The 16,889-nt window shown below is 38.9% G+C and overlaps 2 protein-coding genes across 5 annotated transcripts; both read left to right on the forward strand.

The window, feature by feature from the left end:
* The first annotated feature begins 21 nt into the window (after positions 1 to 21).
* GTF2H3 (general transcription factor IIH subunit 3) lies at positions 22 to 5,771 on the forward strand. Of its 4 annotated transcripts, none has more exons than XM_074159466.1 (12): positions 22 to 391; positions 735 to 841; positions 1,447 to 1,610; positions 1,863 to 1,925; positions 2,172 to 2,201; positions 3,035 to 3,063; positions 3,148 to 3,222; positions 3,749 to 3,802; positions 4,031 to 4,099; positions 4,227 to 4,362; positions 4,445 to 4,481; positions 4,567 to 5,771. In XM_074159466.1, the coding sequence occupies exons 2-12, from the start codon at positions 753 to 755 to the stop codon at positions 4,634 to 4,636; spliced, it is 816 nt and encodes a 271-aa protein (XP_074015567.1). In that variant the 5' UTR covers positions 22 to 391; positions 735 to 752; the 3' UTR covers positions 4,637 to 5,771. The 4 variants fall into 4 exon arrangements, with proteins under 4 accessions (XP_074015567.1, XP_074015571.1, XP_074015568.1 ...); XM_074159467.1 differs by having other exon boundaries at positions 314 to 391; positions 732 to 841; positions 2,163 to 2,201; XM_074159469.1 differs by having other exon boundaries at positions 314 to 391; positions 732 to 841.
* A 336-nt stretch (positions 5,772 to 6,107) lies between these two features.
* Positions 6,108 to 16,674, forward strand: TCTN2 (tectonic family member 2). Its single transcript, XM_074159765.1, has 18 exons — positions 6,108 to 6,266; positions 7,057 to 7,170; positions 7,450 to 7,523; positions 8,298 to 8,493; positions 8,728 to 8,828; positions 9,071 to 9,267; positions 9,499 to 9,622; positions 10,271 to 10,406; positions 11,015 to 11,080; positions 11,914 to 12,042; positions 12,312 to 12,389; positions 12,709 to 12,789; positions 13,090 to 13,201; positions 13,602 to 13,705; positions 14,084 to 14,240; positions 14,938 to 15,063; positions 15,553 to 15,641; positions 16,422 to 16,674. The coding sequence occupies exons 1-18, from the start codon at positions 6,191 to 6,193 to the stop codon at positions 16,535 to 16,537; spliced, it is 2,076 nt and encodes a 691-aa protein (XP_074015866.1). The 5' UTR covers positions 6,108 to 6,190; the 3' UTR covers positions 16,538 to 16,674.
* The last annotated feature ends 215 nt before the right edge of the window (positions 16,675 to 16,889 follow it).

Below are 16,889 nucleotides of genomic sequence, written 5' to 3' on the forward strand. Positions count from 1 at the left end.
GCCTGGATGACGTAGCGCCGTGACTTAGCGTCATTTTCAGGCGCCGGGAGCGGCCGGCACCTCTGGCCGGTGCAATGAGCGCGGGTGAGGCGGCGGGGGAGGGAGCAGCCGCCGCCGGTGTCCGGCGGGCTTCGGCCCTCGGCCGCTGCGGTGGTCGGTTTCCTGTGTCCCCGCCGCGGGCTGGGATCTGCCCGGCTCTGCCGAGCTGCCAGCGGTCCCGGGCGAGCCCCTCTGCTCGGGGGCCTTCAGCCGGTGCTGGTCGGCCCTCGCGGGGGGCCTGAGGTGACCCTGGCGTGTTGTGGCTTTTTCAGATGACGAGCTGAGCCTGCTGGTCATCATCATCGACACCAACCCGATCTGGTGGGGGAAGAAGGCACAAGGAGAAGCTGAGGTACATCCTCTGGGCGTTGGTACTTCTGATGGAGCTTTCTGAAGGAAATAATTTAGTTTTTTTAAATCTTTAGGCAACAGATGGGATTAGCTTTTGATTTCTGAGCTATGCTAAAATTGTGAAAGCGATTATAATGAATTTTAGAATACTCTCTTAAAAATAGCGACTCAGCGTTGTGTATTTTTCAAGGCTTTTTTCCTAAATGCTCCCCATTAAGAAAGGAAGTTCTTTCGACATCTTAAAACTCGAGTTCTTTAATTGCAGTTACTTGAGGGATTTCTTCTGAATTACTTAACTGTAAATGTTATGGTGCTATATCTACTTTATTCTTTTTTCCCAGCAGTTCACTCTATCAAAATGCATGGATGCAGTGATGGTACTGGGAAATTCGCACTTATTTATGAATCGTACTAACAAGCTCGCTGTAATAGCAAGTCACACGCAAGAAAGGTATAGTTGCTTCTAAATTGTGTAAAGGTTTAAAGTGCACTTTCCTGTATCTATCACCTGATTTCTTGGATTGAAGTATATAACTGAAGCCAGGTTTAAAATGTGTAACATAGTGTCGTCTTAAGAACAGAAATGAACTAAAACTGTGTAGGAGAGAAATGATCTGACAGCGTATGACACGAAGCGACAAAAAGGCTTGTAAGACAGAAGGAAGATTTAGATAGACTTTAACTTAAAAATATATGGAGAGAGGGGATGGTAGAGATGCAGCGAGCGGGACAATGCAAGTGGCAGAAGTTTCCTGTTTAGTGCATAGTTTTTCCCCAGACACTTGTGAGTCTCAGGATATACCCTTAAGCACAGGTGTGGTACCTGTTGGCCAGTTCTCTTAAAACGTGTCTTGAAAGAGGGGAGGCGAATGCGGGCTTTGCTTCATTTTGGATTTGAGGATTGCCTGCCTTATATAGTCTCTTTAATTTCTAAAGGATTAAAATTATTTGAAATTATACTTCAGAGTATTTCTATGTACAGCTGATTAGTGTATGGCATTTTTTCTTACAAAGTTAAAGGCAAAGCATGAATCCTTTGTCTTTCTTCTGTTTCAGCCGTTTCTTGTACCCTGGGAAGCGTTGGGCTGTTGCAGATCTCTTTGGAGATGGCAGTAGCTCCGTGGAATCCAATTGCTCTGGCAGCAAGGATGGAAAATACGAATTGTTAACAGCCATAAATGATGCAATTGCAGAAGAGATTAAAGACCTCATGACAAAAAGTAAGGAAAAGAAAAAATTTGTGGCTTAATATACAGAATTGCAAAACACTCGAACTGTTAAGGCGTTGTAGGAATTTCCTTAATTTTGATCATGTGAATTTTAATATTTTTAAAGTAGATTAGTTTGTTGTGCTTGACATTTCAGGCGTCTGCATTAATGCTTTTTGCAAAGGTAAAACTTGTAGTGCTTGTTATGGTCAGCTCCAGCTTTTATATATAAAAGTAACTTTTGCAACTTTTCTTGTATTGCAGCTGACATGAAGGGCCAGCAAACAGAAACTCTTTTAGCAGGATCACTTGCTAAGGCACTTTGTTGTATCCTTTTGATCACAGAATCTTCAAAGCCTTTATGTATTTTTAAGACTGTTTCTTATAATATTAATTATGTTTCAATATAGGTTTTACTATTCCTGTTCTGTCATAATTCTCAAAACTGAAATGTTTGCCTAATAACCGTGGTGGTGTATTAAGATGTGTGTTGGGTGAGGTGCTGAATGCATGGTATGGATACGAGTTATTTCCAAGAGCGGAATGTAGATTCCTTAATGTCAGCTAATGTAGATATCAACAAGATGAGCAAAGAGGTAAAAGGTAACACCCCCTCTGTTCTGAGCACCTACATAAATGTTTGAATCAGAATAACAGATATAAATGCATATTTATGTACAAACAAATACGCGTATGTTTTGACACATGGCCATTTCCAAAATTGGCAATAATAGGTACAGGTTTATCCCAATCATTTAAAGTTGCTCAGTTTAAATTAGGTCTGGGTGAAGTGAAGGACTTGATCATTAGTCTGCATTATTATCCTGATTTTCTGTTGCATGCAAGTGAAAAGAGTAAAACTGAGAGTGGAATCTCTTTAGGGTAGCTGGAGGTTGAGAGGAACTTTTTCAAAGTCACAAAATGCACAGATCCTCCTCCAAAGGGTCCACCTGCAGAGCTGTGCTGATAGTTGAATTCCTTACTCAGTTTTGGTCTTCCTTTTGTGACTTCTATAATTGGGAAAAGTGCTATTTGTGCAAATAATTTTGCAAGGAGCAGATTGGACTAGAATCAACTATATATTTCGGATCACTTTAATCAATGAGAAATACCATATAACTTGAGATACGTGTTTCAAGCAGTGAGCTGGTAATTAACAACGTTGAACACTTCTTTCCTGATTAACATCTAACTGCTTTTGGACAATAAATTAAACGGGTCTACTTTCACAACAAGTCTGAATTAGTCTACAGATACTTGCCAAATATTCCTGCTGCTCTCTATGCCACTGGGACACAGTTCATGTGCATATTTTAACTGAGATGTTAGATATCTAACGTCTGAGATGCTAGATGCTACAGAATTTCAAGGGCAAAACTACAGGTGATTGATAGAAGCAACGTACTCATGTATTTCTTTTTCTTTTCAATACATAGCCAATCAAGAAATGAAATCAAGGATTTTGGTAAGAACTTTTGCTGTCACGTTTCTTTTAGTTTTGAAGTCTGGTGATATTATGTAAATAACAAGTCTGAATTGCTTTATTTAGGTCATAAAAGCTGCAGAAGACAGTGCATTGCAATATATGAATTTCATGAATGTGATCTTTGCAGCACAGAAACAGGTGAAGCTGGCATTTTGTTTTTATAGATATTATCTTTTATTAATGTGCAAAGACGACAAGATTGTTCATTTCTCTTATGATCTAGTTAAAGACTCCTTGAAGTGAAGCCTGTCATGGCCAGGGTGAAAGGTGGTAACCAAGTTTTAAAAAAAAAAAAAAGCCACAACAAACCAACCCAGATCCATATCACTAAATCTTAACATAAATGGTTTGCTAGATGAATTAAAGATTAGTATAGAAGTACAGATAGTAGCCTTTGGTCCCTCCTTGTGGGTAATGTGTACAAAGTTACCTTTGATGATAGTTCTTTTATTACCATGTGTTAGAAGGGAGGTGCTGGAAATTTGGATTTGTGTTCTGATCAAGTGAAAGAGCTTCCCTATGGCTGTGGTGCCCCTGCAGCTGCAAAAGCACGTACATTTATATATGGAGTGTATTTATAGCAGAAACAGATCATGACAATAGCACTGATGAGGCTGCATTGGTTCTAGCTGAATTTGTTTTTCATGTGTTTCATCTCTTGCAGAGTATTTTGATTGATGCCTGTGTCTTGGACTCTGATTCAGGTCTTCTACAACAGGTACAGACTTTCTATTCTTATTTGCTGTTTACGTTTATTTGTAGATACTTCATGCTATATGGTTTGCCATGTTCTTAAGCTCTGTTTTTGCCTTTATTTCAAGAGTGGGTTCCAACATACAGGCCTTGAGCAGTATGTGGATGTTTTAAATATCCATGTTTTAAATATCCATTAATATATGTTAATTTCATAAACCATAACAAGCTGATCACGCTCTCTGCTTTCCAGGCTTGTGACATTACGGGTGGCATATATTTGAAAGTGCCCCACATGCCATCCCTTCTGCAGTATTTGTTGGTAAGTCATTTAAAAAAACACTTCAGTGTTTTTTCTCTGTCAGACGTGAATTCTTACTGACTTCATTGACAAGGTGACACAGCAGTACCATTCTAATTTGCGAAATATTTTTTGTCTACTCACGCAGTGGGTATTTCTCCCCGATCAAGAGCAGAGGTCCCAGCTTGTCCTTCCGCCTCCTATTCACGTTGACTACAGAGCTGCATGCTTCTGTCACCGAAATCTCATTGAAATTGGTTATGTGTGCTCTGTGTGCTTGTCAAGTAAGTTTATACATATTTAAGAATCTCATTTCTTAAGTTCAAATGAACTGTTTTAGTGAAAGCCGATTCTTTTTTTTCCCAGTATTCTGCAACTTCAGTCCTATTTGTAGCACATGCGAGTAAGTGTTTCTTCTTCTTGGTTCAAGGGTGGGTGTGGGGTGTATGTTGAGTGTATCTGACAGTTCCTTTTTAATGTTGTTTCAGGACTGCTTTCAAAATATCGTTGCCACCTGTCATGAAAGCTAAGAAGAAGAAATTAAAGTTAGCTGTGTAACTTTATGTAAATAGGTCATACCTCCTCCAGTAATTCCATGAAATAGGATATATTTGAGAAATTGATGGCACTTTTTATTGGCTATGAAAGAGAACTGTAACAGTGTTACTACTTGTTTCTTAAGGGATAAATATTTAAATCCTATGTTTTCTACGTAGCCCTTTAAGTAACAAATCACTGTATTACCGTGTAGCCTGTGCTGTTCCAGAAGTTACAGCCTGTTAAGAGACAGATGCTGTGAAGCAGCTGTTTTGGGCACTGCAAAGTTTCACACTTCCAAGTTATTTTCAAAGACAAGAAAGCTCTGATTCTTTTTATAATGCTGGTGTAAAAGTAAGAATGACCATTTCTGGTGTGTAGGATCAGAACTGCAGCACTGTTATTCAGGGACTTCAACTTCTTGCTAGCTTTTGCTAGCAATTTTTGGACTGAAACAGCATCAGTTTGAAAAAAAAAAAACTGAGCCAATATTTTCAAGATGGCTTAGAACCCACTTTTTTATTTTTTAAAAAAGTGCTAGTCCCCCTGAATGTGCACTCACCTGTATTCATATTCCTTTGAGTGTACTGTCTGTATGGTATTTCTTTCTCAATTGGGTATCTCTTCATTCATGAATAAAAAGGTCTGCCTTTGTTTAAAATAACTTCAATAAATGCGAACTAGCTGGTTAGTCTTTAAGGTTGTATTTTGAAATGAAAAAAATAATTCTATGTAATATGACGGCAGGCACACGTGCTTTTGGGTTGGTGTTTTTTATGTCAGGGTATGCTGTGTACTTCTGAACATAGCTTTGGTTCAAACAAACAAAAAAAATAATCTCCCACTTTTAAAAGGTTACTGTATAATTTGGTGTTTTTATCTGTTGCTAGTGACTGGTGTTACTGATGTCTGAATACAGAGAGTAATTGTTTCCCACATAGAAAAAGACAATTTATTTTTTTTTTTATCCCAAGGCATATACAGGAATTTATGTCATGTCTTGATAATTGCATCAGGTTTTTGTCCATGTAACAGTTGTAATAAGTGCCAGTTTTTTACTGGCTGGTTGGGTTGCCAAAAGCCATTTTGTTTGAAGGCTGTATTGATAATTTACTTTGTATACAACGTTTGTTAATAAAAGCTTTTTCAAAATGTGGTTAGGTATTGCTGTAATAAGAGATGTTTTTAGGGCTGAGCTACACGGCTTTACTGCGATTTTATTGTGTGAAAGTGTAACAGCACTACCTGCCCGAGGATGCAGTGCCTGAGGGAGGAGGCGGCGGCCTGTGTGGAGTGAGGTGGGGAGATGAGGGTCGGACTTGATCGGGGCTGCCTTGGTTGATCCCGCTTTCGGCCGTGCGGTCGCTCCCGGGCGAAGGGGGATGTGAGGCGGCACCGCTGGGCTGTGTGGCCGCCCGCCGGTGGTCCCCTGCCGTCCCTGGGCCTCTTCCCCCGTCAGGGAGCCGCGCCGCCGCCAGCGCTTCCCGCCCCTTCCCGTTGCCATGGCGCCGCGCTGGCGCCCAAGATGGCGGCCGGGCGGCAGCCGGCTCCGCGGCGCGGCCCTCCTTAGACGCAATGGCGGCGGCTTTCCTCGGGGCGCTGCTGCTGCTGCTGGCGGCACCTTGCCCCGGCCAGCGGGCTTGGCACCCCGGTGGGTGGAGGGCGTCAGGGGCCGCCATAAAAGGCGGCCTCCGGGGGGCGAGGCGGCTGAGGGAAGGGGGCTGAAAGGGCGGCCGGGGGTGAGGGGAAGAGGGGGTCGGTCTGCGGCGGGACCTTCCCTGACTGGAGAACGGTGGGGCTGCCCGGGTGGGCGTGAGGGGAGGCCCCGGGGGATGGTGTGGGTGTCCCCTGGGGCTGGGAGGTCGTGGGGCTTTAGTGGCCTAAGCCGATGGTGCTGGAGGAGACTAGGAGGGGGGAACGTGGAGCTGCTGCTGTTGGACCCTTCAACATTGGTAAAGTCTGTAAAGGAAATTCTAGTGAAACTCCTGACTTGGAGCACTAAACTTGAAACTACATCCATGTGCTGAAGGCAGTCTGCAATTACTGGATCACGGGTAGTGCTACACCCCTGATACCACAAAAAAGCATGACCTGAAGTCAGCAAGAAATGCTAAATATATTGTTGTCTGACCTGAGTAGTATCTGCATGGGCCAGCAAGTGCTGCACTCTCCTGCCTTAATGTTGTTGTACTGCTGTGTGTTCACTGCGCATCCTGACAAATGCAAACTTTAAGTATAGAAAGCTACGGTGAACCCACTGCTCTAGCACTTTGGGAGAATGTAAATACAATCCTAGGCATTGTGAGGCATTTTCATGCTATTTGTGGCAACTTGAAGTATAGGAAGGTAAGAAGCTAGCCCAACTGTAAGACCTAAATATTGTCTTACAGATGTCAACTTTTTCTGTGTGTTAAGACTTGTTTCTTTCTTTTTTTTTTTAGTCTTTCAGCCTTCATTTATCCATATGTCAGGGCCCAGAGTAAATTCCTTTTTTCTTGGAAATTCTTCAGGAGTTAATTTTTCTATAGTCTTGAGTTCTGTAGACGAAGAGACAGGTAAGAACACTTCAATTTTTCTTTCCCAAATAGCATGTAAATAAATATGTTTGAATTAGGAATATTTTTTCTGCCACTAAAATTACTGGAGGAACAGTAACACACTTCATGTTACTGAAATAGGAACTCCAAAAGGCTTCTGTTGATTAGGCCTCCTTGTCAGCTGGGCCTGAGGGTACGCCGACTTGAAGGCACAAAAGGAGTTTAAATGTATTTCTAATTTTCTAGTCTTTTCTCAATGACAGCAGAATACTTTTTTTAATTTTTATTTTGATATAGGAAAATTGCAACTTGCAAATTGCAGTGGAAGTAAAAGAGCTGGTGATTGGAATTTGACTGTAACACCTGGTATGGTATGTAAAATACTGATTCTTCAAAATGGGAAGGATTGAACTGCCGTATATTAAGGACTAAGGAAATACTAGCAAAATATTTATGTATTAACAGCCTAGTTTTAATGTCTTGCCCTTGCCTTTTTTCCTTGACATATCTCTTTCTGTGGTTGCTTTTGCTGGGGTTTGCTGAGGTGCAGCTTTGACACTGGTTCTGTCTTGTCCTCCTCCTCTCCAGAACTGCCTGTACTTCCTGGCTGGCTGTGGCATTTGAGAGTGTTTCAGATCTGCTGGAAGGAGCTAACAGAAATAAAAGTGGTGCTTTTATAGGGCATGAGCTCTAAAACATCTGTATTTATTAGCTTTGCCTTCAGTGATATGTTTATGTTTTACAGAATTCCTTAGGGGTTTTATCAACTCTGCAGTCATTCTTTTTCAGCTGAAGTTAGCTGTAAAAACTGAAATTCACTTTTTGGTAGTTGTTCTTTTCTTTGGAAATGTGCATGGCATTTCTGAGGTAACTTAATCTGTGTGCATGCCTTAAAACGTCCTGTGTACAGTTCATATCCTCCCTGTATTTGCATATTTTGGTAGCAAACCCTTTGTCATTCCACTCTCAACAAACGTCTGGTTTTATATAGGATGAATATCATTGTATTGTAGAGCTGATAGTAGCGAAATCCTGTGCTAGGATGTAGAGCGAAACTTCTCTATCAGAAGCTGATGAATGGTATAAATAAGAGAAATTTAATACAAGCTGTCAAAACTGTCAAACTTTATTTTGCATTTTTTCAGAGTGCTTCCAGAGTGACTATAAGCTTGACTAGAAATCTGCAGTTGTGTTTGCCCAACGCCACTGACTGCTGCACAACACCTCTCTGTGTGGTTGAAACACTTCAGGTTTTAGCTTGCCATGATTCAGTGCTGTTGGCTCATCTCCTGATTCAAGCTGAAATATATGCCAACTCCTCTTTTACAGGAAATGTGTCAGGCAAGTGTTTAGTTATGCTAAAGAAGAAAAGGCATTTTGGCTGGTCTTTTCCTGTATATATGAAAAAAATAAAAATTGGGATCTGGGCAGCAATAAGAGGTACTGAATAATCATTGATGAAACTTAAAAAAAGTCAGAATAAACTGCAATGTGCATGGTCTATTTATTTGTATTCCAGTCCGTTTAATCTGATTTTCTTTTCTTCTTTTTTGTTTGTTTTAAATTCTTTTACAGAAAATGCAACTATCATCCCAAACCAGGTGTTTCAGCCATTGGGCTCTTGTCCTTGTGATTTGACAGCTGGGGCTTGTGATGTTCGTTGTTGCTGTGATTCGGTACTTATTTCATATTAAACTTTGATTAAGTGTTATCAAAATTTCTAGGCTTGTTCTATTGTCTGGGACGAGAGAGAGGTACTGAATGCTTTAGACCAGATGGGGCTACAGGGTTTGTTTGGATTTTCCAGTATTTCTAATAGTAAATAGGACCTCTCTCTACAAAATTGGTTTCATGTAGCTATAATGCCTATGGTAATGCAATTACTGTGCTAAAAAGTGACCATTCTTTTCCCTTTCAGGAATGTACCCCAGACTTGAAGCAGTTATTCAATGAATCATGTTTCACTGGAGTGTTTGGTGGGGATGTAAACCCACCTTTTGATCAGCTGTGCTCTTCTCAGTCAATGGAATATATCCCAGATTGGTTTCCCTTCCTTTGTGTACAGTCTTCTCTTAACAATACACCATTTCTTGGCTACTTTTATCATGGCTCTGTGTAAGTCTTAAGAAAATGTATTTTCTCAACACACGCATTAGGCATGCTACCAAAAATGTAACCTGTTTTTATAATGAAAGTTATTTTGAAATTGGAGTTTTAGGGTATGAACTTTAAGTGCAAATGGAGAAATGTCATTGGTACTACACAAGAACATGGGACATGAAAGGAAATGTATAATTGTGTGAGGTAGAGAGCAAAGAATTGTTTAATTTTTAAACTTGTTTGCAGTTCTACACCTAGAGTTCCTCCATTTAAGATCTCTTTACAAACTTTTCCTGGGAAACTTTTCACTGGTTATGGACAAGGAGATCCAATTATGACAGAAGAAAATGAGTATTTTACCATCCCCCAGGTAATCACTTCGTGTTTAGGAGCTTTTGGTTACTCTTGGTTTGTTTGATGTTCTCCTTACATCACACTCCTTAAGGCTTGGTAACCAGATTCTGCAATTTGCTGTTGTGAAATAGTGGAATATATTTTTCACAAAAAAAACCCTAAACCCACCACAAAATCATTATTAAAAGTAAATATTATCCCCCTGATCCCCCTAAGTGGTAATGGCTTAATTATTTCAAGAAGTGAAATCAAGCTTGGCATCCCAATTGATAGTTTATGGCTTATCATATTTCTGTATTTTTTGGTTTGCCTGCTGCATTACTGAGCACTATTGTTGTTTTTCCTTTTGAATATAAGTCATCTGGTTGTACTTTATTCTAATTCCTTTTGCATTTTAGAGAGATTTGTTGGTTATAATTATTTTGACAAATTGGGATGAAGCCATACTATACATCGAAACTGTTTTGAAAGCTGTGCTTTTAAAATTTTAACCCCTCTCTTACTACAGATTGAGGTATTTTGATAACATCAGATTATTGGTTTGTCAAAGTGTCAAATGGCTGTAGTACATTCTTGGAGCATTTCACTAACAAATAGTCTTAAAATTAAAAGTAAGAGGCTAGAAAAGGGTCCAACGTACTTATTTCTATTGAACTACCTGCAGCAATCCATGGCTGGACAGTGTGTTGGAAATGCCCCCGTAGCTTATCTCCAGAACTTTGATGTCAAATGCCTCACCAATGTAGCATCTTACAAGGAAGGACTGCCCCACGACGTGAGGATAAACTCCGGTACTGGAGGTACGCTGCATAAACCCTAACAGAAATGTGGATTAGGTTTCTCAGAGCTGCTAGAACAGAACATCCAGAGTGCCATTGACATAGTTACTGCATGTAATATCTTCATTACCTGGTGGCTCTATTTCAGCATTTGGGAATGTTCTATTCCTGTTTCTAATGACCTTCCAGCTATTTCCCAAGATTTAGGATATAAAAAAAAGTGGAATTGGCCTTTGTTTCACATTTACCTGTTCCTAGTGACTTGTACCAGTTATGGCTGCACATAAAAGAGCAGCATCTTTCCTACTTTCTATTTTCAGACTGTTGGAGAGCCCTTTTTCTGTCAAAAGGGTGCAGTATCATCATTTTAGAATTAGTGAGAAGTAGTTGCTTTCTATATTACAAAAGCATGTACTTATGAAGTGTCCTTCTGGAGTTTGAGATAATATGATTACCTGCATGAAGACAACTAGCTATGCTCTCAAAATACGTAAACTACTTGGTTTTTTATAAATTTCTAAGTAATTTTCTGCTCATTTTTCATAACAAAAAGGATTGCACCTTGTGAAACAGTATGCCTGCCTCTCTTATTAGGCAGGATTACTGCAGTGTTTGTTTTTTATTCTCAGAGTTCATCCAACAAAATGTCATCTATAGAACCATCACTGACAGGGGAAAATTCATCACTGAAAGTGGTACGTCTCTTGCATTTAATAAAAACGTTTCTTACCTAACCCAGACTATCTAAGAAATAGATGACTTTGATGCCTAAAACACTTCCTGTGGTTCTTAGGAGGGGTCTTGTATATTATCTAATGCCCCAAAAGTAAACTGTTTGGCTTACTGCAAAGCAGAAAGTATTTCATTTACCTGATCTTCATTAAAAGTTTGTCAAGAAATTGAGTCCTTAGCTTACATTACAAGTAATTTTTGAGAAGAAAAAATAATAATAAAAAAATAAACATAGACAAGGAACGCTTTAAAAAATCTACAGGATAAGCATGTAAGTGGGATGGGCAGACCGCAAGCAGATGTATATGTCTCTGTTTTGAAAGTTCTTATGCCTTTTTAAGGGCCTTTTCCAGCTGATGAAGCAGTTATTTGATGCAGAACAGTTCCCAGTCAGTGGGAGGGTAATGCAGCACAAATGGAACTACTGGAATTCAAACTAATGTGTTTTTCTGGGCAGTGATGGCTCACTGCGAGGAAGGAGACAGAAGCAGAAGGATTCCTGAGAGCTGTGCATCAGCTGGTGATATAAAGTCCCATGCTGGGTTCTGCAGAAGAGATTTAGCTACAAAAGGACCTAGAACTGATGTTAAAATATTGATAAGCTGAGGGATTGTACTCTCACAGTGTCCTAATAAGATGAGACTTAAACAGTAAAATAAATTATCAAAAAGAGGAATGTTGTAATTTCCAGAATGTTGCCAGATTTTTTTAATGTGTTGATTTTCAGCTACAGTAACACAGCTTTCTAATTAGCAGTGCTTTTCATTATGGCTTTTCTTTTTTTTTCTTCTGCTAGAAAACCTTTATGCTCCTGAGGTTCTATGTCAAAATGTAACTTTTGCAGAACATTATACATTCGTTTGGAGAGACAAGAACATAGAGCGAATAAATGTCACAGTCTTCCTCGGAAGTTTATGTGATGGAGGTATCATGACATTTCTTTTACAGTTTTTGACTTAATTTTTTTCCTTCAGCGTGGAAATTATGTGATAGAATCTCTTACTTACTAATACTTCTTAAAGAGAATTTTCCCTGAACTCTGGAAATAGAATTTATGGGGCTGATTTCCATTAATTTGTAGTATTTTGAATATTCTGTTACTAATGAGAGATGGAAGTTTGTATCCTACATAGAGCATACTTTTTGCTAATTTCCTTATTTAAAAATAAAGTAATTTTTTTTTTCTTTTACCAGAAATACTGGCACAGAGATTCACAGTCAAATTTCAAAGTTTAAAGAGTACTAATGCAACAGAACTGTTTGGGAATCCAGGTATTAATGCTTTATTTTGCCTCTTAAAAGTGAAAATAAAAAAATTTGGTACAGATCATTATTGTTAGCATTATTATCTCTTTCATACATCTTTGTTGCTAGCCCTCACCTTCCTGTCTTAATGAACTGGAAATTGTAACAGCAGTGATTGGTTCTTAGGCTTTTGTTGTATAGATATTGATTATTTAAAGTGAATATATTCCTACTGTAATGGAAATGTCTGTTTCTTTCCTTCAAGACTGATGACATTTATTATTCAAACAATGCTAATGTTTAAAGACTCTTATGCGATGTTCACAATTTACCCTTCTATGTTTAGGTTACCAAGTTGGAAAACCAGTGAAAGCTGCAAATATGAATGCTTCTGATACTTTTGGAAGCCTAAACATTTGGCAGACAGGTACTGGCTTGGGAGGCTGCAACTTCAACTGTAGTTAACGCTAAAATGATTTATTTTAAACATATTTTAGTTAAGAATCTCTTCCAACTTTTGCTTTTCTAGACTATTCCGTAGCCAGTCAGTGAGTAATCCTCTAATGCTTTCTTGGAAAACTAAGTTGAATGGACTTGTATCTATATTTGAACTATGCCACTTGGTGATTTGCATTCTAATGTTTGATATTTTTGCACAAAATTGAAAGCTAGAGATCGAAAGGTTGATGATATAAGAAAGCTCAAGTAAGATATTTTCATTTCATAGCTGGCAGAGGTTTATGTACGTTGGCAACTTCTACACCAGTTTTATTCGGACTAGATTCATTCTCTGGGTGCATTTTAGAAGTTGGTATTAACGAAGATTGCAGCCTTTTAAGGTGAGCTACGTAGGTTGAATTGTTTTCCCCTGCATTCCTCTTGTTGCTTATCACATGGTTCTCTACAAGTATCTACTATTGGCAGTGTTACATTCTTTTTAAATGGTCATGCATGCATTTCAGCTTTTTCCTGTGGTTGGTAGTCTCACTTTTTTTTAAAAAAAGGAAATTATAATAATGGTTGCACTCAGATCTCTGTGTATTCCAATGAGGATTATGTTGGAGTGGAATGCTTTGCCGTTTCTTCCATTCAGCAGATAATTCAATAGTTCAAGTTTGTTTCTGTTGAGTTATAACAACTTTTAGAGGAAACTGACTGTATGATACAATAATATTGCAACTCAGAGTGGCAGACAGTATAGATTTACTCTTTGTGTAATTTTACATTCTTATTTTGCAGAGGAAACGTAACTGAGAAATTTAATTCATTAATACAATCTACTCATGTTGGAAAGAGGGACAATTCAAGTTACAGTGATCTAAATGACTGGGTGGAAATTATACGTAAGTGAGGTTGTGTTATTGTTTATAGTATAAGCATGCCCATATGATAAATATCTCAAAATAAAACCAAACTGTAATTATAAATGCCTAAAGAGACTGATCTGTGTGTCTGGATCCATCCATCCATCCATATACATGTACACACACGCATATAACTCAATATGTATAAGGATACTACAGTAACATGTATTTTACTGTCAGCCAGTACACATATGGCTTGCTATTTTAGTTCTTTGTTGATAAAGTACTCCTTTTCTTTATGTGTATTTTTTACTGTGTTCCTGTGTGTTACTGGTATTTTACTGGACTATGACAATAATATAATTATGGAAAATATAACGTTCTCCACCATTTAAATAACTCTGTTCTCCACCATAGGTCTTGATCCATTTAATTCTGATACCAATGTGAGCAGTGGAAACTTAAAAGGCATTTGTCCAGATATTCCTGCAAATCTGAATATTCGCATAATCTTTGCTGATGTGGGTGCAGTACAAGGGATTCCCTGGCGAGAGATTCTTGCTGTGCAGATCAGGTAGAGAGAGTTGTGTCTCTGGCTATCTGACAAATAAATGTTTCATTTTGAGACTTGCTTACCTAACACATCTGGAATAAATTTTACAAACAAAAACGTTATTTTGTTATTTCTAATTTTTTACATGCCTTTTGTTTGTATTTGCAGCCCAAATTCTTTGATCACAACCAGGTTTGCCTTTTTCCCCCTGACATGAAAATAATAATTAAAAAAATAATAATGGTTAACAGTAGATAATCTTGTAGATAATATTTCTAATTCACTGAAATATTAAATAAAATCTACGATGCTGCCAGTAGTTGGCATATGAAGGGCATTCCGTCAGAAGAACGTTTTCATTTCTTGTCACGTGGTGGAAGTGATAACATTGTCTTGTGTTTTGGCTACCTCAATGTAGAGCTCTTCTTGAGAGCTGTGGTAAACGCTTTATTCTTTCCTGAAAGAGACAATTTTTACTTAGTAAATGCCTTTTTTTTTTTTTTTCCCCCTCCCAAGTCAATCCCAATCAAATACATGGGATTCTATTCCATGTTACCACATTTCCAGACTTTGCAAGTTCTCTCCCTGTATGGTGTTGAAAATCCAGAGATCATTAACTGCCTCCTAATATACTGTGTAGTTTGTCCTTTCATGGTTATGTTTAGGCTCTAAATGTGTGTTTACAGCCCTCAAGTAATAGTTATGCATGTTCTTACAGTTACTCAACAGTCATATGGCAATTCCAGTGCGGGCTTATCTGTGAAAACAGCACCAGCTTTCTTCCTATCACTGCTTCTGTTCAGTTTATTAAAGTGCCAGCTCAGCCACCCATTCCAATGACAAGGTAACTTTAAAAACGCGGATATTTCACATTATGTTAAGCAGATGTGAATAGCATTGATCAAAAGGTTACTTTGGTTTAGTGGAGCAGGAAGGCCTGGTTCACAGATTTATTGAGTAACAATTCTGCTATGTCCCCAGAAGAACATGAAGGGCTGTAAATCACCCTGCAAAGCTGTCATTTGGTTTTAGCAGACAAGCTTCTGTGGTGGTTACTTGAGTGGACAAGGGATGGTGAGTGAGGCTGCCAAACTCTCTGTTGCCTGAAAACGTTCATCACAAAAAGACACATCTGACTAGAAATGTCAAAAATGGAGTAGAGTGGAGGCTCCTGTTGTTATTAAAGAAAAAAGTCATAAGAGAGTAACAAGAAGCTTGAGGTTTGGTTTTGTTTTTTCCTGTAATCTGGACACCTTTTCACTCCGTTTTTTCCACTTGTGCTGGTGTTCTGGTCCTGTAGTTAACAAACCTGTTGTTTTCCTTTTTTCCTCAGATTTCAGATTAATTATACAGAATTTGACTGCAATCGAAAGGATGTGTGCTGGCCACAACTTTTTTATCCATTGACACGCTTTTACACAGGTAAAAACAATAAGCAGCATGGAATGCCGTGAACTGGCCATATTTCTTTGAAACATAATTAGCTGCGTGGAGTTTAGTCTGAAAGAATGCTTTGTAGCAGGGAATTAAAATTTCTGTTAGTCTAATTTTTTCCTTGATAATACATTAATTTTTTAGCGAGACTAGTGGAAAAAATAACTACTAGGTGGACTTTGTGGATAAGATTGAAATGTTGTGAATATCTGTTTGGCAGAGATTCTTTTTCACTCCCCTGTAGAGTTTGGAGGGAGAATAAATCACTTTATGACAGCATTCTGATACCATTTCCTACTGTAATTGTAGCCTTGTCAGTGCGTGTCATCGCCCTCGAAGGGTGGAGGGAGACTTTGTTTCCCACTTTGCCATTTATGTGTTTTTCAGTCAGCTCACGCGAGTTCCAGTAAAAATTTGCCATTTTGGTAAAACATAATTTTTAGATTTCCTCTGTGTAAAACTGTGCTGGATTATGTTTTGGGGGAGACTGTAGATTAACTATCTGGCCTTTCAAAGGGCATCGAGGCACTTGCACTCTGTTGCGAGAGCCGCATGGACAGAGGCAACGGCCTGTGTGTATTATCTGCACAACTTCAGGGACTAAAGTTATACCAAGTGTGAAGCTTTATAAGTATGAAGCATCTTAATTCCTTGCTTTGTGCTCCATTATTTTATTCAGGCTATGCATATACTTTGGGTTGTTGTCTAAACTAAAATTTAGCTCTTGTATGCTAATACTTTTTTTTTCCTTTTTTTTTTTTTTTGCAGGGGAACCATATTCCCAGTGTCTTGCTAAAGGCCTGTCATTGGCATTTCTTGTTCTACTTGCAGCGATGATGAGTAACCCTTGGTTTTCTAAATTATGGAATAGCTCCTTGGTTTAGAAATATTGATGTAAAGAGGACCACTTTTGTTAATATTTTAAGTACTTCTGGGTAAAATGTATGGATAAATATTCCTGGATTTTGTAGACGTTTTATATAAACTTTTTAAAGACACATAAAATGAATACTCTTACAGTACTCAGGAAATGGTTGTGTTATTTAAAAAAGAACTATTTTTAATCGCTTGGCTCTGGGTTTGGGTGCGCAGGAGCGCGGAGCTGATGCCCACAGGGTGGGCTCTGCACCACCCCCTGCACATGGTGAGGGCAGCCCTGAGGCTGCAGAGGGGCTGGGATCGTCCTCAGGGATGGACTGCTGTGGTCTTTATGGACAGACCATGGTCATCCTCGCA

This window comes from Numenius arquata, chromosome 16 (genome assembly GCF_964106895.1).
Source record: "Numenius arquata chromosome 16, bNumArq3.hap1.1, whole genome shotgun sequence".
Taxonomy (NCBI): Eukaryota; Metazoa; Chordata; class Aves; order Charadriiformes; family Scolopacidae; genus Numenius; species Numenius arquata.